The sequence below is a fragment of the Dama dama genome, chromosome 27 (assembly GCF_033118175.1).
Source record: "Dama dama isolate Ldn47 chromosome 27, ASM3311817v1, whole genome shotgun sequence".
Lineage (NCBI taxonomy): Eukaryota > Metazoa > Chordata > Mammalia > Artiodactyla > Cervidae > Dama > Dama dama.
This window is the reverse complement of record NC_083707.1, coordinates 9,520,940-9,545,193: the sequence shown is the minus strand read 5'-3', so window position 1 is coordinate 9,545,193 and position 24,254 is coordinate 9,520,940. Positions and strand designations below refer to the sequence as shown.

Below are 24,254 nucleotides of genomic sequence, written 5' to 3'. Positions count from 1 at the left end.
TGTTTCTGAAATTTGAACAAAATCTATACTTTAGTTAATAATATTGTATCACATGTCAATTTTGGGTTTTTTTTTTTTTTTTCAACATAGTATTTCTTTATATCCTCAGAACTGGATTAGAAGTTTCAAGCCTCATTCAAATTTTATTTTTAAAAATCACTAAGGTAATAGAGTTTCTAGACTTTTAGTGGTAATACTAGATGCCAAAATACATGGAACTGTATCAAAGTTTTGACTGAATATAAGTTAGAGCTCTAGCACCGTGGACATGCTCTTGACACAGAACAAGAAGATACAACCTTTTAGGGGGCCTGGAAAGGGAACCTGATGTGGCCACCATGGACCCAGCATCTGCTGTGACCACACAGGGCCTTGCAGACGCCTGCCCCTAGGTACACATTATTATCCCCATTCTATAGATGAGTAAAGGAAAGATCAGTAAACAGGAAGACTTTCCCATTGTCACAGCAGTACTAGGAAGAAGGGCAGACGCAGAACCCAGAGTCCTCTGCCAACAGATCTACTTTCCTTCTCACCGTCACAAAGACAAAAAGCCACACAAACCAGAGTGAGAATTTCTCTAAACAGAAAACTGTTAGCAGTGAAACTGCCATTAGTTAATCCTGTAACTAAACTCACTATTGTCTATTTAATATATGCAATTTCTACATTTATATTTAACTGTCATAAAATTTATATAACATTCAAGTGACCATTTTCACCACCCTAAGTGTGCATTTCCATAATGTTAGTATATCTGCACCATTATGTAACCAGTCCACAAAACTTTTCATCCTGCAAAACTGAAACTCTGTACCGCACCCACTAAACAAGCCCCCTTCCCCCCGGCCCCCACCCCATTGCTTTCTGTTTCTATGAATTTGACGGCTCTTGGTAACTCATAAAAAGGGATCATGCAGGATTTGCCGTCTTGTGACTGGCTTATTTCACTTAGAATTATATCCTCAAGGTTCATCCATATAATATCATGTGTAAGAACTTCCTTCCTTTTTAAAGGCTAAATAGCATTTACTGCATGTCTTTACCACATTTGCTTACCCATTCATCCTTCCTTGGAGACCTGCGTTGCTTCCATCTTTTGGGTATTATGAATAATGCGTCTAGGAACTTGGTGTACTAAACTCACAATATATTCACAAATAATGTGCTACTAGATATCATAACAAAATATCATCCTTGTGGATGACACTAAACCTTTCTGTGTGGTGAATAACAAACCAGTGAGGTGAATTACCAAAGTATCTTAGCAATCTGTGAATGATGCATAAAAGTGGTTAGATACATTTTAATAAATGCCCAATGGAAAGAAAACTTTGGGGGTAAAAAAAATCTCCTCTACTTATCTTTTAGAATGAAGTTAATATAAATAATTAAATTATATAGGGAAAAAACTACACCCCAAAGTACTCCAAACTCTATTTTATATAAGAAGAAAGTGAAGTGAAAGTTAGTTGCTCAGTCATGGTGTCTGACTCTTTGTGACCCCATGGACTATAGCCCACCAGGCTCCTCTGTCCATGGCATTTCTCAGGCAAGAATACAGGAGGGGCTCGCCATTTCCTCTTCCAGGGGATCTTCCCGTCCCAAGGATCAAACCCGCGTCTCCTGCATTGGCAGGCTGATTCTTTATCGCTGTGCCACCTGGGAAAATCAAATAACTCTTCTGAATAACTTCCTGAAGTGGGCATTCTGTTCACATAATTGCCTCTGGAATAAATACTTTTTCCCTGTCCACTTAACACTGTCTTACCAAGTCACCCTTATGTGCTAAGTTCTTTTTCTCCCTACACTCTCATGGTTTGTCCTTCACTTTCTGTTTTAACGCATTTTCAAAATTCTACATTAAGACTATCTATTTCATGGGGTATTTCAAGGATTAAATGAAAGAATCCATGGAAAGCCTTTAACCCTGCCCAGGGCTGCCGTGTAATAAACATTCAATAAACTACAGTAACTGATGCAAAAGAATCACCAGCCAAAGTTCTGCATACTCAGGGCTTCACCGTGTTCACATCTCCAACCCAGCTTCTCTCTTGGACTCTGACTCAAAATCCTCCTGCTTACAAGAGAGGGCTTCACTCGGATGTCCAGAATTAAACCACTCAACCCCACCCCAGACCTCCCCTTCACCCCATGCACCCCAGTTCAGGAAATGACAGCATTGTCTGCCCGGGATCTCAGGTGAATACTGGGCACCACTCCAGGATCCCCCTTCTTCTTCACACCCGACATTCATTCCACAGCTCCCTTGCTATTCCTTGCTCATTCCCAGAAACAGGGAGGCTGAACAGATTGCCTGCCTCATCTGGGGGTGATCAACAAAGAAGGAGGTTAGGTACCCCTTATCTGCACGTAGAGCACAGATAACTGGAAACAGTCCTGGCAGGTCCAGAATCCAAAATCAGGGGCAACAGATGCTGTCCTTCTGGGAAGATGACGGGCTGTTACTTAGATCAGACCTTTACATAAACACATCTAGATTATGAGTAAACTTTTTAAAAAACACATAGAGGTGAGAAATAATAGTGCATTATGGACAGAGATACAAGGATGAGATACCTCTTTTGAAAGTCCAGCCTCTTAGATAAGAAGAATGAGAGAAAATAAGATAAAAAGAAAAGAACCAGAGATGGTGACTGCAGTGACAGAGACTGGGAGCAGAACAGATTGGGGAGTGAGTTTACTTTTTAGAAATGTCAGTTCAGTTCAGTTCAGTTGTTCAGTTGTGTCCGACTCTTCATGACCCCGTGGACTGCAGCACGCCAGGCCTCCCTGTCCATCACCAACTCCCGGAGCTTGTTCAAACTCATGTCCATCATGTCGGTGATGCCATCCAACCATCTCATCCTCTGTCGTCCCTTTCTCCTCCTGCCTTCAATCTTTCCCAGCATCAGGGTCTTTTCCAATGAGTCAGTTCTTCACATCAGGTGGCCAAAATATTGGAACTTCAGCTTCAGCATCAGTCCTTCCAATGAATATTCAGGACTGATTTCCTTTAGAGATGCAGATATTTCTAGTAAAATACTAGGCTCCATTATTAGCACTCAGCCTCCTACTAAAAACTACATAGGTGTGCTACGTGATCTAAAATATCTTAAAAGCATCAAATTTCCGACAACATGGGAGTCACCAGCAGCAATCTAGGAGCACGTAGCAATCAGGGAGGTCACACCGTGGCAGAAGCACACTGGCCAGTCCCAGCAGACTTGGGCTCCGACTCTAAGCCTCACACAATGCAAGGGACACAGATGTCACGGCCCAGGGTCTCCCCGCAGGGGAATCGGGAAGACCCCCTGTTGAGAGGCTGGGGGGTACACCCTCGTGGTGAGGATGAACCAGAAGGAAACCTGGCCTCATCCACACCCCTAGGAGACCACGGAAACAAAAAAGATCCTTGAGTAGCTATAAAGCATGAGTCAGTTCTCGTGTGAATTTTCAGTCAAAATTCCCATCACACGGGTGCTCTACAAAGACTAAAGTAATCCAGGATAACGCCTCTGTGAATGAAGGTCCCCGCATTCAGAGAACAACCGGCAACGCTTTATGAAGAGTGATGAGCAACATACAGTCAGAAACAGTCAAGTACTTAAGGAAATAAAGCAGTAAGAGGAAGAATCAGCAATGGGGGGGAAACTCATTAGAAATAGAGCCTTTTGATATGAGAATGTCAGACACAGATTATGAAACCACTGTCTGTCTCTATTCTGGGAGAGATGGGAGGGTGTGTGTTGGGAAAAACAGCTTAGGATAGACAGACAGTGAGAACCAGGAGAGGCAGGTGAACAAAGTCCTAACAAAGCACATAGGCAGGGGCGCAGTGCCCAGCAATTTCTGAGCCAAAGTGCTGGCAGCTGTAATGTTTTTTTGGGTTTTTTTTTTTTAATGTAAGTTTTGACTCTTTGAGAAGGGAAGAAATCAAAATAATGAGCAGCACGCTAGAAAGAGACTCTATATCCTATCGGTGTAAAATAGCTAGTGGGAACCGGCTATAAACACAGGAAGCTCCACCTGGGACTCTGTGATGGCCCAGAGGGGTGAGATGGGGTGCGGAGGGAGAGAGGCCCACGCGGAGGGGACGTATGTATACACACAGCTGACTCACGCTGCTGGACGGCAGAAACTAACACCACGGTAAAGCAACTATCCTCCAGTAAAATAAAAAATACATCTTAAAGAGCCAAAAAGAAAAGGAGACTCTCTCTTAAATATGCCCCCTGTGCTTCAGCCCCACCTCTGTGGCCTGAGAGTAACTCTTTTTCCTCTCTTGTCTGACCTATTTCTCTAGCCTCTGTGTGACTCTGCCACGGACGGGGTGGCTTAAACCACCGAGATCTATGCTCTCACAAGGCTGGAGGCAGTAAGTCGGGCATCCTCCTCCTGAGACCGCCCTCCTGGGCTTCTCGATGGCTGGCCAGCTCCTCCAGGGGCTTTCACGTGCCCTGGCTTTGCGTGTGTCTGCATCCTAATGTCCGCTTCTTGTAACAGCAGTCATACTGGATTAAGGCCCACTCCAGCGACGTCATCTGAGCTTGGTTCTCTCTTTACAGGTGATTTCCATATACAGCCGCCTTTTGAGGTACTGGGGATCAGGGCCTCAATATACGAATTTGGGGGGAATGCGACTCAGCCCACTGTCGCCTCTGTACTTCCCCCTCACCTCTCACCCCCTGTAGACTCCTGTCTGATTTCTCTACATTGCAAACCGTCCAACTAATCAAAATTCTTAATGGCTCCTCATTGCCTAGAAGAAAATAAATAAAGTAGAACCCCTTAGAATGGAGTACGGTTGTGATACAAGGATGGAACCAGCGTGAACCCTCGCTCCTGCCCCTCAGCAGAGAAGCTGCGCTCTAAGCCCGAAGGAGACCTTTTACACACAGCTCCAAGTCGAGTATTCTGAAAACTGCCCCCACCGTGTCCAAATCAAAACCTGGAACCCCTGCAGAAAACAAAACAAGTTTCTTCTCTGCTGCTTTCCACCCCTCCAGGCTTGCCCCTGGGGGTTACTAGCCATTTAAACTAATTTACAGGCTGGCTTTACTCAGCAGCCTGGAACCCAAGCACACCAGTCTCAATTTGCTTTTGGTACTATTAGCATCAACTGATGCTTTGAACATGAACTGATGCTTTGTGTTGGCGGAGACTCTTCAGAGTCCCTTGGACTGCAAGGAGATCCAACCAGTCTATCGTAAAGGAGATCAGTCCTGGGTGTTCACTGGAAGGACTGATGCTGAAGCTGAAGCTCCAGGGCTTTGCCCATCCCATGTGAAGAGCTGACTCATTAGAAAAGACCCTGATGCTGGGAAGGGTTGAGGACAGGAGAAGGATTCGACAGAGGATGAGATGGTTGGATGGCATCACTGACTCAATGGAAATGGGTTTGAGCAAACTCCGGGAGATAGTGAAGGGCAGGGAAGCCTGGCGTGCTGCAGTCCATGGGGTCGCAAAGAGTTGGACATGACTGAGCAACTGAGCAACAGCGACTTTTGGCATGATCTCCTCTAGCAGGAGGGCTGTCCTGCAAACAGGACCATCCTCCAGCCTGAGAGGTTTCTAACCTCCCTCTATGAGTAAGCTCAAGCACCTTTTGTTCTCTGAGGCTTCCTGAATGACCCCCTCATTCTTCCAACACACACACACACACACACACACACACATACACACACACACACACACACACACACTGCTATCCCCACCACCCTGTCACTAGCAGCACCTCTTCTGCATATTGAATGGCATTACAAATGATCCCTAAGTTGGAGATCAGAGACTGGGACATTTCTGTGTACCCCCAAACCTCATACAGCCCCTGGCACACAGCCAGCATTCCATAACTATACACTGAAGGAAAGCTGGAAGGGGGCGGGAAGCAGGCACCTGAGGAGGGGAAAGCTTTATCTGGTTGTGATTTAGGGAGGTAAACAGAGACTCCCTGAAGACTGCACTGGTGGGCCATGCACACTCCCTCCCCTTGCTTCCTAGTCTCCCATCTGGCTTCTCCCTGCCTTGCCTCCAAGTGATCCCACACGCCACAGTAATGGTCCCAAATAATGGCTGCAATCATGACTGATGTGCCACTTCCACGGTTTGGAAACTTTATTAAACACCGAAGTAGTTCAAAGCCACACCTTCCACCACTGCCCTTCCTCCACGCCTGTGATCGAATGTATTTTTCATTTGCCCCAAATGCAAAGAGTGTTTCCCTTTTATGGGATTTTCCCCATGATGCATTTTCCCCTGGAATCACACCTAGATTCCCAGTCGGTGCAGACATCTTTCAAGGTACCCCAAATGGTAAGCTAGCCCCCACATGCTGTTCTCCGCTACTCATCAACTTCCACCGGACATCACGGTTACTTGGTCCATGTGTTTACATAAGGCATAGGACCTACTTCCCCATCTTAGATTATAAACTTCTCAAAAATAAGGACCTTCTTACTCATTTCTCCTTCTCCTCACAGCAAGCTGTAAATGTCTATTCAATATCTTCAGAGAGGACTTACAATGCTTTAAATTACTGTTATCAACATTCATCCAATAAAAGAAGAACATCTCAAAGTGTCATTCGAACAATAAGGTATAATAACTAGCCCTCTCGTTCAGTTGTACTACTTTCACTGAAAACGTAACAGTCAGGACTGTGTTAAGAATAAAAATTCAAACACTGTGTCAGCTTAAAGAAACACAACAGCCTTGATTAGAAATGTTTCCATCTTATTAAATATTCATTCTTTCTGGAAACATCTGTAGGATTTCAGGAAAATGGGAGGAAGAAGTAGCAAGTCCTATGTTAAATAAATATGCTATTTACTTATTAAATGAGCGACTATGTTTCTTAAAAGACAGCAGAGACATAACTTGAGAATTGTGGTGTCACAAGCTAATGGGACACAAAATAACCTCATTTGAGCTTTGCCTCAGAGACAAGTGTGGAATCCCTGGCTGCTTCTCAGATGTAAAATGGTAGGTGCATCCACTTTCAATTGTAGCATCCAGTTTGTAAAGAGAAATAAATGTACTCTCTCCATTAGTGGAATGGATTAGGTAGATGATCTAAAATTTTCTGAAGCCTTGGGGTCTTTCTATGTCAAGAAGGAAACTATCCTATACACAGGCATGCCTCTTCGGTACACTAGTCTGCAAATGTCAGTGTTGGTATTAATAGCATACAGGATTTCATGTAGCCTGGCAAGAAATGGGACAAATGTGGTCTTAAGAGGTAATTTGCTGAAATGAGAATGTTAAGTTCCTTAAGTATTCTGGTAGTTAAACGGTGCACATAAACGCTCACAGAATTCATGCTCAGACACCATCCTCACTGGCCTCACTAAGCCTAGCAGGTATGACACATGTGGCTCTTCACAGAGTTATTACATGTGAATTCTACATCTAATATCTTCGTACTTAGAAAGCTTTCTCTATCAATCTTCTGTGGAACACAGGTCTTTCTCTCTAGGCAGATTATGAAGACTTTTTTTTTTTTTTTTAATGTAAGTGGGTTAAATAGCTGAAGTCAGGGAAAATTTTCTCACATTGAGATTTATTGGGTAGTGAATAATCTCTCCAGGGAAGTAGCAGAATCCCCATCAGCTACGTTATTTAATTAAAACTATTGTGGAGTAAGGAGAAGAGATGGTGCCTGGGGGAATAATTTCACATTGATCCCTCAAGGATGGGCTTGATAAACTTAAAATTCTTAACAGTTTCAAAATCTTAACTGTCTCCAGAAATGTGCCCGAAGGAACAGAAGAACCATCCTACTTGCGACCTCCCCTCCCTCTAAAAACTAAATGAAAACAAAAACCAGGAACCAAAGGCAGAGCTTAGAGACCAAGTGATTTTTCTTTCTACCCTAAACCAGCTCCCTCCTCCAGCATCAGCTCAAAGAAGACAGTGGGTTGCAGAGTCCCAAGTCTCTGGCCCTGAGAGCTTGACCTTTCCCATTGCTTCAGTTATTTAATTTCATTTCTCTGCTTTTAAACATCCGAAATCCAGCATTTTTGTCTAACAAAACGCAAAAGCATCACTTTATACTCAGTCAGTACTGTCAGGATGCCTGTCCTCATAAGGTCTCTTTGAAGGTCCCTGACACCACCTCTAATCCTACGAGAAGCTTCTGAGCAAGAGTGCCGTGGACACACCTTCTCACCCTTTGATGGGAGGAATTTTTTTTTTTTAAGAATCTAGAAGCTGAGATGGTGAGGGGAGGGTCTCGGCGTGTGTGGGCTGCGGGGGTTCCGGTGAACCCGGGGGTAGCGGGGAGGGGCTGGCTCTTACTCACACTTGGAGCCGCAGTCCCCACGGCGCACTCACACCCACACGCCAGCTGCACCCACTCGGCAGAGGAGGCGTGTTCCAGAGGCTGCGGTTGGCAGCCGCCTGAGCGCTGGGGAGAGAAGGGCTGTGGTCACGAGCGACAGAGGAGGTGTGAGCTGGCGGAGGAAAACCCGAGAGCTGTGGGTCTGCGCGGCACTAGCGATTTCCAGGGGCCGCGGGCGAGCCAAAGCCACCCCACCCCGGGGAAGGAGAGCAGCTTGTGAGGTCGACAAAAACGCCCGCGGGCAAGGAGCGCGGCCAGTGGCCTCCCTGCTCTGGACGGCCCGGGTGCATCTTCCCACGAGCCTGCAGTGACCCTTCTCTCCCGGGATGCGGACGCCCGGCGGCGTGGGAGGGACTTCGTGACCCCACAGGGCTCGCAGGCAGCACCCCGGAGAGAGGTCTGTGCCCTGGGCTGGATGAACAGAAAAAACCACTCGCACTGAAACCGAGGCAGAGGACCGGATGGCTCTCAACAAGCATGAGTGTGAGCAAACTCCGGGAGACGGTGAAGGGCACGGAGGCCTGGCGTGCTGCCGTCCATGGGGTCGCACAGAGTCGGACACGACTGAGCGACGGGACAAGAACAAAATTGAACTTCACCAGCCACTCGATTGTTGAGTTTACTTTTGTATACAAATCCAGTATTGCCTTGTTTCAGAGTCGTTTTTTATGTCTCCCTTTTTGATTTTTGATTACAGAGCTCTACCCCAAAGCCCGAGAGCTGAATCTCATGGTGATGTGTACCCTCAAGCATCTCCTCTTGGTTTAGCAACTGGAGAGCCAGTCAATAGGAGCAAGCACAGCCCGCCTCTACTGGCGACTGTTCCACTTTCAGGCTCTCATTAATTTCACCCTTGAGAAGCGCAGTGACCGTGAACTCGCTCTCCACAGGTCTTAAGATGCTCTTTATCGTCTGCCTCCTCTATCTGCTATTTTATTTCATTAAGGAGTGAGATCTCTCAGCCTTTAAAATATTTCTGCTTTCCTCAGCTGGCTATTTCTTATTGACACTGCTTAATATCTTTTTCCCTTCCTTAAATGAAAAACTACTGAAATGTAACATTTTAGAGAACCCAGTTTTCTTCTCATATATGTGTACAACACACAGTTGTATAGATGGGGGAAACATTCATGACTTACTTCTGAGCTTGTAAGAATGGAGCTTAAGAGAGTTTGGTATTTATTAATATCATTTATTGTTATCTATTAGTAATCATCTGTTAATCCTTTCAATAGTAAATATGAAAGAGTTTTTTTCTTGTTTTTCTACCTCACTTGAAAAAAAACAAACCACCAACTTCAAAGCAAGAGCGATGCATCTGATGGGCACAACTGAAAGAGCCCAGCAGGGATGAGACATGCTGGTGTGTCCTGGGGCACCTGTAATGGGAGAGTAGGAAAGACCCCCTCCCGGGGCCTCTTAGTCCTGTCTGGAATTACCACAGACAGACAAAGAAGCCTTTTAGACTAAGTCTCCTCGTCCATCTCTTGTCACTAATATATAAGGTAGTGTCAGTTTGTCTGTTTTCTTCCTTTCTTCTGAATTTGGGATAGATAACACACCAGCTGAAATGAGAGTATGAAGATATCTTGAGATAGACTGTAAAGGATAATTTCCAAATACATCTGGCTTCCTATGCCTCTTGAAGCGTTAAGTCAACAACATGTTGAAATAAACCAAGCCATGAATTGTAAACCAGGATAAACTGCATACTCCCGACCCAGGGATCGAACCCGGGTCTCCCACATTGCAAGCAGATACTTCACTGTCTGAGCCACCAGGAAAGCCCATGCCTAGGTGCTGTCTTACCAAGTTGGTTAAAGCAGAGCCAAAGTTCTCTATTTTTTAGATAATATTTGAAGCGATTCTCCTGAATGCTACTCCACCCATCTCCATATCCAAATATTCAGATATACCTCCATCAGGGTAAACTTCAAATTCCCTGTTTCCAGGAAATCTATCCCAAATTTCCCAGTTGAAAGTAAATAGCACTTACTCTTGGCTTTAAATTATAATTTGCGATACACAGCTGCTATTTCCCCTAATACTCTGTGTACGGTTTAGAGCTAAGATCATGTCTCTCTGGTTTCCCAAGCACAGACATTATCTTGAATAGAGCAGGCTCTCAGTAAAGCCGTGATGAGTGAATTAGTGGATGAGTGACATCGGTCCCACAAATCAGCCCAGCCAGGTCTACCTCCCAGATCTGGGCCACTTACCCATTTACAGCTTTAAGTAAAATTTAAATCCTGAGATACCCCAACTCTAGAAACTGGCAAGACAAGAGCAAACATTTACATTGGTGGGAGTAGCGATAAGACCCATCTAAGGCCAAGCATGGACGACCTACAGGGAGCCTCACGCCACCCAGGAAAGGACGAATCCAAAAAGGAGACAGTGGAGAACATCCTCACTGTCCGAGGTGAGATGGGAGGAGGTGGGGCTGGAGTGTGGAAGAAAACAGAGAAACCTACGTGATACAGCGACACAGAGCACCTCACCTGTGAACAGGTCAGCTTCCACACCAAGAGCCCCCCGTCCTGCTCCTGAGTCTCCCCTACTCCCCCCCCCACCTCCATGCTCTTCCCAGTGTTTAACACGAATGCTCCCCACCAGCTTCAGTGTGACCATCCTCTGGTGCGATGGTCTCAGCTTCCTCCCACCCACAAGAACTTCACTGGTTAACCATCATCTTCACACGTGCTGGGTGATCATCCAAATGTCTTCAGTCCTCAACTTTCTTTTGGTTTCCTGTTCCAGTCTCAATCCATTAGCTGGTCAAAGGCTGCCTTTCAACTCAGTGTATTTGAAAGCATTTGCACTTACTTCCTCTCTTCCAAGACAAGCCAGTCTCCTAAGTTCCCATTTTTTTAAATGAAACCGTCATTCTTCAACCCTTGGATCATAAAAATTTGGACTGTTTCCCTCTTCTGGACCTCCAGGCCAAATCAGAATGAAGATCTCACCCTTAATTTAGATAATTATCTGTGAACTGCTCAAAATCACAAGTGCATTCTTCTTCATTTTTTTTATTATTAGAAATTCCATAGATTTGAGAGGAATTTCATAAAACATTTTTAAGACAGATGGGAAACAAAGCTCCTGGATAAGAAAGACACCTGAGTGGGAACTCTGAAAACCCTCGTGTCTCTCTGACTCCATCTCCTTCCAGCCTGAGCTTCGGAGCCTGCTTTCCTCAGAGTTTCAGCACGTGTGCATCTCTAAGGAACATATTGCTTAGTTCTGCATCTTTCTAAACCGTAAAGGAAAGGAATCGCACCCTATGTGTTCTCCAGAAACCCTTGCTTTTTTCCTTCACATGATGTTCCCCAAATCCATCCTGGTCGGGGAGCGCCCTGATCATTGATTTATAGGCTGTCACAGCAACCTGCTGCCTAAACCTTCTCAGGCATCTCTCCTTCACGTGGACAATCCCCAGAACGGACAGTGGGGTGGAGTGATTAGGTCTTAGGAATCGGGTTCTTTAACTAAAGCAGTATCATTTTCCAAATAGATGTGATGGCTACTTTAGGGTACTAATCTGGAGAGTGGTTTTGGTTAAGTTGTTGTTCAGCTGGCAAGTCGTGTCCAGCTCGCTGTGACCCCATGGTCGGCAGCACGCCAGGCCTCCCTGTCCCTCACCATCTCCCGGACTTTGCCCAAGTTTATGTCCATTGAATCAGTGATGTCATCCAACCATCATCCTCTGCTGCGGCCCTCTTCTGCTTTGCCCCTCAATCCTTCCCGGCATCAGGTTCTTTTCCAATGAGTCAGTTTTGGTTAAGTTCACACATTTAAACGGGTGACTGCTGAGCAAGGAGACTGGGCTCCCTAATGTGTGTAGGCCTCATCCAATCACTTGAAGGTCTGAATACAAGAAAAAGACCGCCCCCCTCCCGCCTTCAGCAGGCTGCTTTCCGATGCCATCTGCCCATCACCAGGTCCTCCTGGCCCACCCTGCACTATCCAAAATCACATGAGCCAATTCCTCACGATTAATTTTTCTATACACAGACACAATTGACTCTGCTTCTCTGAACAGCCCTGAGTATTACCATCACCATTAATACAACAGATCCACCAACTTACACTCCTGCCACCAGTGGATAAGCGTTCCAACTCATAAAATAATATTTGTTCCCCCACCCTTCAACTCTTCCCCTTCTATAAGGCTGCAATGAGTTTAACCTAGGTGGTGAGGGAAAAAATTGGGTTATTATGTATCTCCCTCTGAAAACATTCAGAGACTTCCCACGGTCTACACGGCAGAGTCAAGTTCAAACTCCATTAGGCACAGTGACATTGGGCTGCCCAATCCTTCCAGGCTCTCCTCTGACTTTCTGCTGCTCCATGGGCTTCAGTTTCTTTTTTAAACATAGAATCTACTGTATAAAACCTTACCTGTGAGCGCAGCGCGAGGGTCCCACCGTCACAGTTCCTTCAATGACCTCGAGGCTGCCTCTCAGGTGGTGAGGGGCCCTGAATGAAGCTCAGGTGAGGCCTGGAGCTCTGCCGTCCAGTCACACCATCCAGTCTCTGTCTGCCTGAATCAGACTTCCCCACGCCCTTCTCCTGGCCATCAGCACCCCTGCTTTTTTCCCTCCATTTTCTCTCTTTCCCTCCCCCAGGCTATGCTAAAAAATTCCTTGTAAAAATGTATTATGTATTAAATAAGCTACAAGGATATATTGTACAACCCAGGGTTAGTTGCTCAGTCATGTTCAACTCTGCTACCCCATGGACTGTAGCCCACCAGGCTCCTCTGTCCATGGAATCTTCCAGGCAAGAATACTGGAGTGGGTGGACATTCCCTTCTCTAGAGGATTTTCCTGACCCAGAGATCAAATTGGGTCTCCTGGATTGCAGGCAGATTCTTTACCATCTGAGTCACCAGGGGAATATTGCCAATATTTTTTAATGACCATAAATGAGGTATAACTTTTAAAAACTGCCAATCACTACATTGTACACCTGTAATTTATATCATATGTGTGTGTGTGTTAGTCCCTCAGTTGTGTCCCACTCTTTGTGACCCCCATGGACCCAGCAGGCTCCTCTGTCCATGGAATTCTTCAGGCAAAAATACTGGAGTGGCTTGCCATTCCCATCTCCAGGGGATCTTCCCGACTCAGGGGTTGAACCCAGGTCTCCAGGGTTGCAGGCAGATTCTTTACCATCTGAGCCACCATGGAAGCCCAGCTTATATCATACTGTACAGCAATCATTTCTCAATTTTTAAAAAGATCCTCCCAAGTCCTCCGGGTCCAGCTGGACCTGCTCCTCCCGAGCCTCCTTGTTCACACCTACTCTGCTGGCGTCCAGCTCTCTTTCCTCTCATTCCTGTCTCTTTGAAAATACCACCTGGTCTCATCCTTGTGTTGCAACTCAGCAACCTTGAATTGGCTAATGACCCTTTGGTTTCCTCAGCTGTATTTGGATTTCTCAGGTGGCAGAGTGGTAAAGAACCTACCTCCCCATGCAGGAGATGTGAGTTCGATCCCTGGGTTGGGAAGATCCCCTGGAGGAGGAAATGACAACCCACTCCAGTACTCTTGCCTGGGAAATCCCATGGACTGAGGAGCCTGGTGGGCTACAGTCCACGGGCCGGCAAGCGTCAGACGTGACTGAGCGACTGAGCACACACACGACGGGAACACGTTACCTCCGCTCCCCACCTTGTTTCATGAGCATTAAACCAGAGGATAAGTATCTACCTCATGCACACCTGGCATGAGTCAGAGTTAGCTAACCTGGTCAGAGTTAGCTGGTGGAGTATTTGGGGTACATCACACATCTGGGGGGACATTTCCATCAATGTAACTACATTCACCCTGACTAGTGAGGCCAGAGACACGTGGGTTACACAGTCATTTTCTCCACGACCCCACTTCCTCCACAAACTCTTCCGTGAAACAGTTGCCTTTGAACTGTCCCCTCTCGAGATGCCTCAGTGTATTTTTCCATGAGGCACTGAAATAAGTGTAGCCATTCTTGCCATTAAATGCTCTAAATCAGTTACTGATTAAGAAATGCCTGCTCTGAAGGGAACGCACGTGTTCACGTAATTTTGCACTAACAATATCATTCACCCAGAATGAGATGTTCAATGTGCTCTTCAACTCTGCGCTGAAAACTCGAGGAGAAGGACCGCAAGGACCAGCGATGACGGGTGTCCCCTCAGCCCCTGCCTGCTCGCGTGTCCCCTGAGCCGGCACTTCCTGTCCTCTACTTGCAACTCGATCCAGCAGACACAAAGCCTGAGAACTTGGGCAGAGTACTAGACCTCACTTCCCTTCGGTGTCCTCACCCGCAAATCAAAGTTACGTCTACCTCCAAGTGGGAAGGAGGGGGCGTTAAACGAGACAACCTCGGTAACATTGACTGAGCTCCTCACACACTGCCAACTTTCAGTAAAGAGAAGAAATCTGTATATTTAGAGCGCACGTGGCTCAATTCTTTCATCTTTTTTGAAGATCTTACAATCTGTTGTACAGATGAAGATCTTTGATTCCAAGTCCAATCTTTCACTGTTAAATAGATCGACTACCCCTCTATGTTATGCAAGCAGGTGATGTTTGTAGACCCTGACATGTTGTTACTAAAGCACACATGCGACTTCCCTGGTGGTCCCCTGGTTAAGAGTCCCCCCTGCCAAGGCAGGGGACACAGGTTCGATCCCTGGTGAGGGAAGATTCCACGCGCCTCGGAGCAACAACTGAAGCCTGCACGGCCGGCACCAGCGCTCTGCAACAAGAGAGCCACTGTGATGAGAAGCTGCGCACCACAACTAGAGAGTAGCCCCTGCCCGCGGCAACTAGAGAAAGCCCAAGCAAGGCAAATAAGTAAGTCCTAAAAAATAAAGCACGCATGGAAGAGTTTAAGTATATTTAAGATTAATTTTGAAATATAGCTACTATATTTCATAAATTCACTATCATTCTTAGCTTAAAAGGAAAAATGAAACCCTCCAAATCTCAAAAGTGAATGAAATACTCTCACTGGCTGGCTAATGCAATCTATCCTTTAAAAATATAAATGATCAAAAACAATGGCAAAATATGTTTAAGGATACCATCATCAGAATTCCGGCAACAAGGACAGTTGGCCTTTCTCTGACTGATGACTGACTGATAAGTTTCTGAAAAAGTCCCATACAGCAGAGATCTCCCTTTTCCTCAAAATAACAACAGGGAGAAGTAAATCTGGATGAGCTAAACAGGAAAATATTGCTGAAATCATTCATACATGATGCTAAAAATCCTACCTTGGGGTGGCAACCATAATTTAGTTCTCAATAATTTAGTGCTACCCTGTATCTGTAAACCTTCAGAAGAGGTCAAGCTACATGTTTTTGTTCCGAATAAAAATTGTATGTATTTGGGGCCTATACCACAAAATGATATATAGAATAATTGCTATAGTCAAGCTAATTTACACATCTTCTCCCCACACAGTTACATTTTGCTGTTGTTTTTGAGACGAGCACCCAAAATCTACTCTCTTAGCAAACCTCCAGTGTTCAAGATGACGGTATTAACTATGGTCTTTACACTGGACATTGGGTCTCTAGACTGATTCCATCTACGTGACTTCACCTTTGAACTCTGACCAACATATATCTCCCCAACTTCCCACCTCCCCGCCCTAGTAACCACTGATCTACCTGTTTTCTTCTTTTAAAGAAAAGCCTTTCTCACTCACAGTGGTTATTTTAAGACAATTGAGTATACACATGTCAGTTCTAAAGACAGAAAAATACAAACTTTTATACAAAGCGTTTTTTCTTTTCATATAAGGAAGACAGTGCTAATAAATCTTATTGAATCAACACCTTGAAAGAAGCAGAAAAATCTGTACAGATCTCAAATACACCCAAGAACAATAAATTACCTTGCTGCTGCTTCATAACACAGTATTGTCATGTTTTCATTTCACTGGAGGACAGGTGGCTTACAGTGTTGGGTCAGTTTCAGGTGCACCTGTTTTCAGCTGACTGTTCTTTGACAGAGATCAGAATACCTGACTTGGAACCCAAACTACAAAATCTCGCCACCCGAGGCAGGGTAGGGAAGCATGTCGGTTTCTGGCCCAGGTGGTTCAGGCCGTGTGTCCAAGAGCTCACCCCTAAGACCCTTGCCATCCCCTGTTCCACCTGCATGGCTCATCAGAGTGGACGAGACCCTGAAGACGTGCAAACAGCTTTTAACAGCTTTCACCAGCAAATGAGAGCTTGAGTGACGAATGGGGTCTTTAACAAGTGGGTATTTAAGGAGGAATTTTGCTGACTGACACTCTGTAAGGCTCATTCCTACGCACAGAGTTGTTCTTGAGCTTAGCTACATCTAAAGAGAAAGGTAAAACTAACACATGGAAGTGTGTCTCACCTCCGGACCATTTGGTATTCCTATACACTACTGTAAGCTGTTCCTTTATAATACGGATTCATTAAAAAGAAAGCACTGTATCAGGTGGTATATGATGTGCTCTGCTGGAGGTCTGTTTGGGATACAACTTGAGACAGGAAACACACAGTCCGGAATTTTTCCCTTCCCGAGTCTATCTAAAAATGTCATTGTTAGTCACTTTGCATCAAAAGCACAGGCCTACCCTGGTGGTCCAGTGGTAAAGAATCCCGCTGCCGATGCAGGGGACACAGGTTTGAGCCCTGGTCTGGGAAGAACCTGCATGCCACAGGACAACCAGGCCTGTGCATCGCAATGACTGAGCCAGCGCGCCAGGGTCCACGAGCCACAACAAGAGAAACCACCGCAAGGAGGACCCGGCACCCCGCAACAAGAGTACCCCCGGCTTGCCACAGCTAGAGAAAGCCCACGCAGCCATGAAGATCAGCACAGCCAAAAATAACAGAAGAAAAACATTTTAAATTTTTAAAAAATAAAGTAAAAGCATAAGCAATAATAATACCTACCAATAATAATAATTCCCCAGCTATCGAGGACCGAGTTCTTTACAGATCTGATCCCTAAGCCATTCAACAAAGTGAATGCAGCTATTCTCTTTATTGACTTACTGACTTTATTCTCTTATTGACTCAATTTGCTGCTTAGGAACCTGAGATTCAGGGAGACTGGGCAGCTAATTTAAGGTTATAAAGGAAGTCAAGGCTTTAAAACCAAGTTCTTCCAAATAAAACACCCCATCCATGTGGGTATTGCTCGCAGGACTCACTCCCTCACTAAGCACTGAACCACAGTCACTGGCAGGAAACACTTAAAGAGCTCATTCGATTCTTCCTGAAATGAAGCTTGCAACTTCTAAAGCAACTACTCTAGTGACACTTGGGTGAAGAGAAAACGGGAGCCAGGGCTTCAACCCTGCCTAGGACTCACTAATAAACCCAGATTTGCTGTCACGGAAAGGACTGAATGCGCAGGGCTGAAGCACTTGGAGTCTCGCAAACGGAAATGGGGCCACCACACAGCGGGTCACTAGCCCCAGAACCCAAACACTGTCCACACCAGCTTCATTGAGGTTCAAGTTCTCATCAAGACAAGGTAAAGCCTGTGCTTTCTCCCATGACATTTGAATTCATGAGATGATAGCTCATGAAGAAAAATGGAATTGATTCACAGTATTATTTCTTTGAAACAACAATATAGAATCTAGAAATGCAACTGGGAAATGACACAAAAATAGGATAAGGCATTTCACAGTTTCTACATGGTCTTCATAGAACCAAATACCGGAGGTGGGTGAGAGGTAAATGAAAACATCACTTACCTGATGGGACCACTCGTATCAACTTCTCCCAGGCTCCGAATGGGAAAGTATGCAGGAAGCAGGAGTAGAAGCCCACGTCCGCCTCAGAGGCATTGTAGAAGGTCAGGGTCATGTCATTAGAGGCCGCGGTGTGATTTGAGAAGTAGACCCTATCAGTGTAGGCCTTTCTTATGATCCCACGGAACATAGGGTTGAAAATGGCCATGGACTCTCTCTCCATCTTAATCTTGAACCACTCAATCTGGGTTACACTGTCCGCTAATGGATACACACATTCTAGGCTCATATTCTTAGCAAGCTTAACAGTCGTGTCCCAAGAAATCTCTTCACATGGGGCTGAAAGACACGTCATCACGTGAGTTCAATTAGACTGAAACACCAGAGAGATATCAGAAGCTTATTGTAGACCTAGGAAGATTGTATTATAAATATTAATAAATAAATTGGAATCAGGGTAAAGGCTGGTAGTTTCTACCATAGCCTAAAAAGGTTTCCACTGCAGATTATTGGCATTCGCAAATTGTAGTTTTTCTGAACATGTAAGAAGTTATCTAGACCAACCCAGAAAGTCATAAATTCTGAACGTGTCACAGTATAAGACTTGAAAAAGAAAAAAAAAAAAAAGACTTGAAAAAGGAGTAAATTCTTTAAATGAAGACATTATCGTTACCTGTGTACACATAAAGAATTGCCAAGAGGAAGGTGAGGTGATCCATCTCTGGAAGCCGTCTGGGAGGCCGGTCTCTAGAAGGACAATTTATAATGTCACCTGCAGAGCCCTGGCACCAGGCACTGCTTCCTTCCTCTCAGATTCTATCAGCAGCGTCTTCTTTATCTGAAGTGTGAACACAGGAAAAAAGGTCTGAGCTTCAAAGTCAGCCTCGCTCGCGCGCAAGGATGGGTAGATTTGAAATTACTTCTCTCTCTCGGGGAAATGGCTTATTTTCAAGCTTTCATTTTCTACAAAAAAATTCATTCATCAAACAAACGTGGTCTGAGTGCATGCTTGGTGCCCAGCTCTGCTCTAGGTGATGAGGATGGAGCAATAAATCAAAAAAAAAAAAAAAAAATCCTTGCCAGCATCGACCTTAACCTCTAGTGGGAGGAGACAGAAAATAAAATAAGGAAGTACGGGGTGTAGGGAGGTGGTGAGTGTATGAAGGAAGACACAGCGGGGCAGTGGATGGGGAAGAGGGGCTGGTGTTCCCCCTGGAAGCAGGGCCGGGGAGTCTACAGAGAACAGGAGCGGGGAGCAGAGTCTGCCGGGAGCGGGGAGGGGCCTTAACTCCACCCGAGTGAGCGGCCCGCAGTCACAGCCAGCCCGTCACCTCTGCCTCTTTGCTGACCTCAGGCATGTGCTCTGAGGGTAAATTAATGGACTGCGGAAGGCCCTTCAGATACCAGAGCATCATGGCTCCAGTCATATGTAAATCCACCGTTGCTGGTTTTTTATTAAACTTAACTTTTTATTTGGAAATAACTGTAAAGTCATGGGAATTTGCAGAAAAAGTACAGAGTGTCTGTGTACCCTTCACCCAATTTCTCCTGATGCTTCCGTCTTGCATGATCTGAGTAGGTGCATCATTGATCTCCTCCTTCTCTTGTAAAACAGCAATCATCAGTTTCCTAAGAACTTGCTGGGAACATACTACCATGTCAGCAGGAAAATATACTATTGCCTTTGTAACAAGAGACAATAAAGAAGAATCCACCTGACCCCTGATGAAAGGGTTGAAATAAAAGGTGGGTAAAAAATGGAGGAAATGGGGAGCCGGAACCATTAAAGGCGCCTTTGCCTGATGCTGACTCTGAGCCTACGTGATTCCATCCAAAGTTCTCCTTCACATCAGTATCTAATGTGGGAACTTCAAGTGTGACATCAGAAATGTAGTGATAGGGTTTCCCTGGTGGCTCAGGGGTAAAGAGTCTGCCGATGCAGGAGACACAGGTTCAATCCCTGGTCTGGGAAGATCCCACACGTGGCAGGGCAAGTAGGCCCGTGTGCCACCACCACTGAGCCTGAACTCTGGAGCTGGGGGCCCAGCTACTGAAGCCCGAGCGCCCAGAGCCCGTGATCCGCAACCGGAGGAGGCACCGCGGTGAGCAGCCCGCACACGGCCGAGAGAGGCGCCCCTGCCCGCCACAACCAGAGAGGCGCCCCTGCCCGCCGCAGCTGGAGGAATCCCAAGCACAGCAGTGAAGACCCAGCATAGCCAAAGATAAGAAACAAAATTATAAAAAAAATTATAACGATCATCAGAACAAAACTCTAACGTGTCCATATAATACTGCACAGTGCTTCCTTATGTCTACAAAGCACTCTGTTTTCCAAAACCTTTCCCCTCTGTCATCTGTACCTATAACTGCTCTGTGACATAGTCAGACGAGGCAACTGTCGTCTTTGTTTTGTGAGTAATGTGATGAAACAATTTGACAAAAATTTTACTGAGCCCTGTCTCAGGGACCCTGATTAGGTCCTGGAGACACAAGCATGGTCTCTGCCTTCCAGTCATGCATAACACATCGCGCCAGACAGATACAAGGAGCAATTTATGATAACAAAACTAAATCATTTATATTCAAGTCGTTTGATTGAGTTTTACGACATCCCAAAGAGGAACAAATTCATTCTATCAGATTTAGGGAAGATTTCATAGGAAAGCGGCTCCTCTTTCTGGGCTTTCCCAACTGAATGAGACTTTCCAAGTGGAGAACTGGGAAGAGGGGGGAATTCCCTGGTAGTCCAGTGGCTAGCACTGGACGCGTTCACTGATGGGGCCCAGGTTCAATCCCTGGTCGGGGAACTAACATTCCACAGGCACGGTCAAAGAAAACTGGGAACGATATCATTAAAAAGACAGAGAGAAATGGAAAGAGGAGATAAAAGTGCATAACGTGGGGCATTTTCAGGAAATGATGAGACTACAGTCTAGGGGAGTGGGAAGGGACACAAATGAAGTTGGGTCTGGGTCCAAAGGGTCTTAAATGACATCCAGAGAGGAGGTCAAACTTGGCAGCTATTTCACCACTGCTGTTCCAGCGCCAAGCACAATTCCTGGGACGTGTGTCCCATGGCATGAAGGATCCCAGCTCTGGGAGGAAATGTAAAAAATCACTGCAGCTGGAGCCATTGAGGGGAGATGGAGACAGAAAATGACAAGAGATTAGACTGTGCAGAAAGACAGGATGAGGCTGTTTGACCTCGAAGACCTTCTGATACGATTCTAGGATCAAGTGGAAGCTGTTGGAGGCACTTAAGACACCAAGATTACATGGTCTGCTTTAAATTCTTAGAAAGAGAACCGAGCATCACCCATCTTCCTCTCCGCACTCCTAACAAAAACCTGTTCCAGTTTGGGCATTGGCTTCTCCCACACCACTGGGATATCATGACAGATCGGAGCCATTCCACTGAGAACTATGACAGATTTGGGGGCTGGAGGTGGAGAAGCCTAGTGGGGCCTGAGCAGACCCAAGAAGAATCAAGGAAATGATCTACACTTCACATCAGAAAGACACTCAGGGAACCTCCTCGCCCTGGGAGTGAGGACTGGGGAATGCAGGAGGCTGACCGGGACAGGGGTGTGCGTAAACAACAACGTGTAGTAACCCCTTCATTCCCAAGGCATCCGCAGCCAACTTACTAACAGGTGAAGAGAGCAGAGCGCACTTGCTTTCTGAAGCGTCTAAACCAAGGGGCCTAGAGCTCACAGATGAGAATTAAAGGTGCAGAAAGACACGGGGCTGGAGATAAGGGTCAGCAGCGACACCTTTGCTAAGGATGAGCCCTACTGATCAACATCTCGCTGAAGACAAACAGAAACTGCACAGGATCTATTTTGTGCTGTGCAGGCAGCCATTTTTTTTTGCATGATTTATGAAGGGATTTGGGCTTGAGGATTTTTCCTAATAGAGCCATCTGTGTAAAAGAGCCCATTCTCGAGGATGGCATTAATCAAGACATTCCTTGACTTCTCTACAGTTGACTGCATTTCCGCAAACCACAGAAGTGTGACTTCATCACGCAGGGCTGATGCCCGCCAGGTGTCCTGGGCTGGGTGTCCCCCCTTGGCCGTCCTCAAAGACCACCCCCCCACCTCCTCAGCTACACTGCTCTGCTCTCTGTGAGACGTTCTGCTTTTCCAAGTGCCGGTGAGACTGGGAGGATCCTGCTCTCTCCTCGGTTCCCCAAGTCCGTCCTCCCGGGCTCCTGCCAAGACTCTTGGTGCATCCCGGAGCCCGCCCCTGCTCCCACCTCCTCCTCCCCGGCCTGGACAACGACCCGCGTGCCCGGGAGCCGAGGACCGTGAGACAGAAAGCCTGGGCTAAGCCCTGAGAACAAGGCAGTGGGGTGGGCGGGTCAGGACCGCGTGCGCTCTGTCCTCTCCCTGGTTTTCAGAGGCAGAGCTGACGGGGCCTGTGGCCGGGGGTCCTGGCTGCTCAAGAGGCTCCTGATCACAGCCGCTCAGGGTAGCAGCAGGGTCCAGGGGCTGCTCCTGCTTCACCGAGTCTCCTTAAGAGAACCTTTCCCACCAGGGCCCGGTGGCTAGTCACAGACCTCCCCCTGGGACAGGTTCTGCTGCCTCTGAGGGGCCACGGAAACTCGCTTCCATTCAAGGCAGAGACTTTGCTTTGGGATCCTCCAGAACAAGCCAGCCCTCTCTCCCACCTCTGGAGACAGCTCAGCGGGAACTCAAGACACACCCGTCTGGCTGTTTCATGCCATCTGAGGAGCTGCATCGGACACCACGCGGCCTCCAGAGCCCAGAGTGTTAACTCTCCAGACCTTCCCAGAAGTTTGCCAGCCCTTGCCTAGGGTTATTTACACCTGGAGATCAAACCTTTATGATGAAGATATCCTTGTTCAGGCTTTCTTGACGGCAGGTACTAAGTTAAGCCAGAGGGCTTCCCTGGGGGCTCAGTTGATAAAGAATCCGCCTGCAAAGCAGGACACCAGGGTTTGATCCCTGAGTGGGGAAGATCCCTTGGACAAGGAAATGGCAACCCATCCCAGCATTCTTGCCTGAAGGATGCCCCTGGACAGAGCTATAGTCCATAGGGTCGCAAAGAGCTGGACATGACTTAGCAACAAAACCACCATCACCAGGTTAAGCCAGGTAGCCCAACGCTGGTAAAAAGGCCCAGTTTTCTTATTCTCAAGATCCAAACTATCGGATCTCCTCAGGAAGACAGAAAAAGGACTCTGAGCGATGCCCTTTTACTAAACTACGCCCGTCATTAAACTCACATGTTCGTGGAAATGGTCGTCCTGGAGTCAGTCACAGCTCTTCCCCGCAGCAACCTGCCCGCTTTCCCGGCTGGTCATCTTTCTGGATCCACAGCCCCCTCTCCCTGATCAGTATTAAATTTGCAAGTGTGAGCGCGACCACATCCAGCCTTCGTCTGGAAGGTCACCACCAACCCTGAGACGGGAGGGCTCCGCGCGTTCTGTGTCCTCTTCCCGGTGTGCGTCTCAGGTGAGGGCTTCCTGTTTATCGGGGCCTCCTGGCTTCACTCCCTCTTGGTCGAGGCCATCTCCCCACCTCGCTCATCCCCTGAGGGGGCAGCTGGGGGGCAGCTGGGGCTTGGTTCGTCCAAGGGCCCCCTGGTCCCACGCCCCCTCCACACCAGGGCTCTCTCAGGTTGGAGCTGAAGTTACATCACTGATATTTCACCCAGGAGGATTCAGACCAATCAACAAGCAGCCCTGCTTCTCTCCGGGAGCATCTCTACTGTTTCAGCCACTCAGACCCATTCCCAAGTCACATACACCTTGGCCCCTCTCTTTCCCCCTGGTAAGCTTCGACAGTTTGAAAGGATGCACTTTCACTGTCAGTGTTCTCACTCTGAACTGAAACTACACGCACAAAAAGAAAAAACCTGAAATTGGTTACTTTGCCTTTTCTTCCCCATTCGTTTTCCTGCCAATCAAAGCACTTCAGAGGCAGAAGTCTCTGAGGCGCAGGAAGCTTATCTCTGCCCAGATCTGAGTGCTGCCTCCCAGATACCCTTCTCGGTTTTGTTTTCTGCCTCTCCGCCTCTCTGACACAGAAAGAACATGGGTTGGCGGTTTCCTAAGAACCTTCCCCACAAATCTACCAGCTTCTTTGTCTCAGACACACAGTAGTTTCTAGGTTGTTCCAGAGGACAGCAGAGTTAGTTTTATCCATAC

General features: G+C 46.6%; 1 protein-coding gene across 2 annotated transcripts in view; it reads right to left on the bottom strand.

Annotated features, from left to right (window-relative positions):
* The window catches only part of CD226 (CD226 molecule), a 77,133-nt gene extending 53,215 nt beyond the window's left edge, over positions 1-23,918 (bottom strand). The window contains exons 1-3 of one of the 2 annotated variants that reach the window (XM_061130710.1): positions 23,331-23,918; positions 18,753-18,917; positions 18,083-18,418 (exon numbers count right to left, since the gene is read on the bottom strand). In XM_061130710.1, coding sequence (XP_060986693.1) covers positions 18,083-18,418; positions 18,753-18,798 — 382 coding nt within the window. In that variant the 5' untranslated portion in view covers positions 18,799-18,917; positions 23,331-23,918. Of the gene's footprint in view, positions 1-18,082; positions 18,419-18,752; positions 18,918-18,999; positions 19,107-23,330 lie in introns of those variants that run through there. The other variant, XM_061130711.1, reaches the window with a different exon arrangement.
* Between the last annotated feature and the right edge of the window lie 336 nt (positions 23,919-24,254).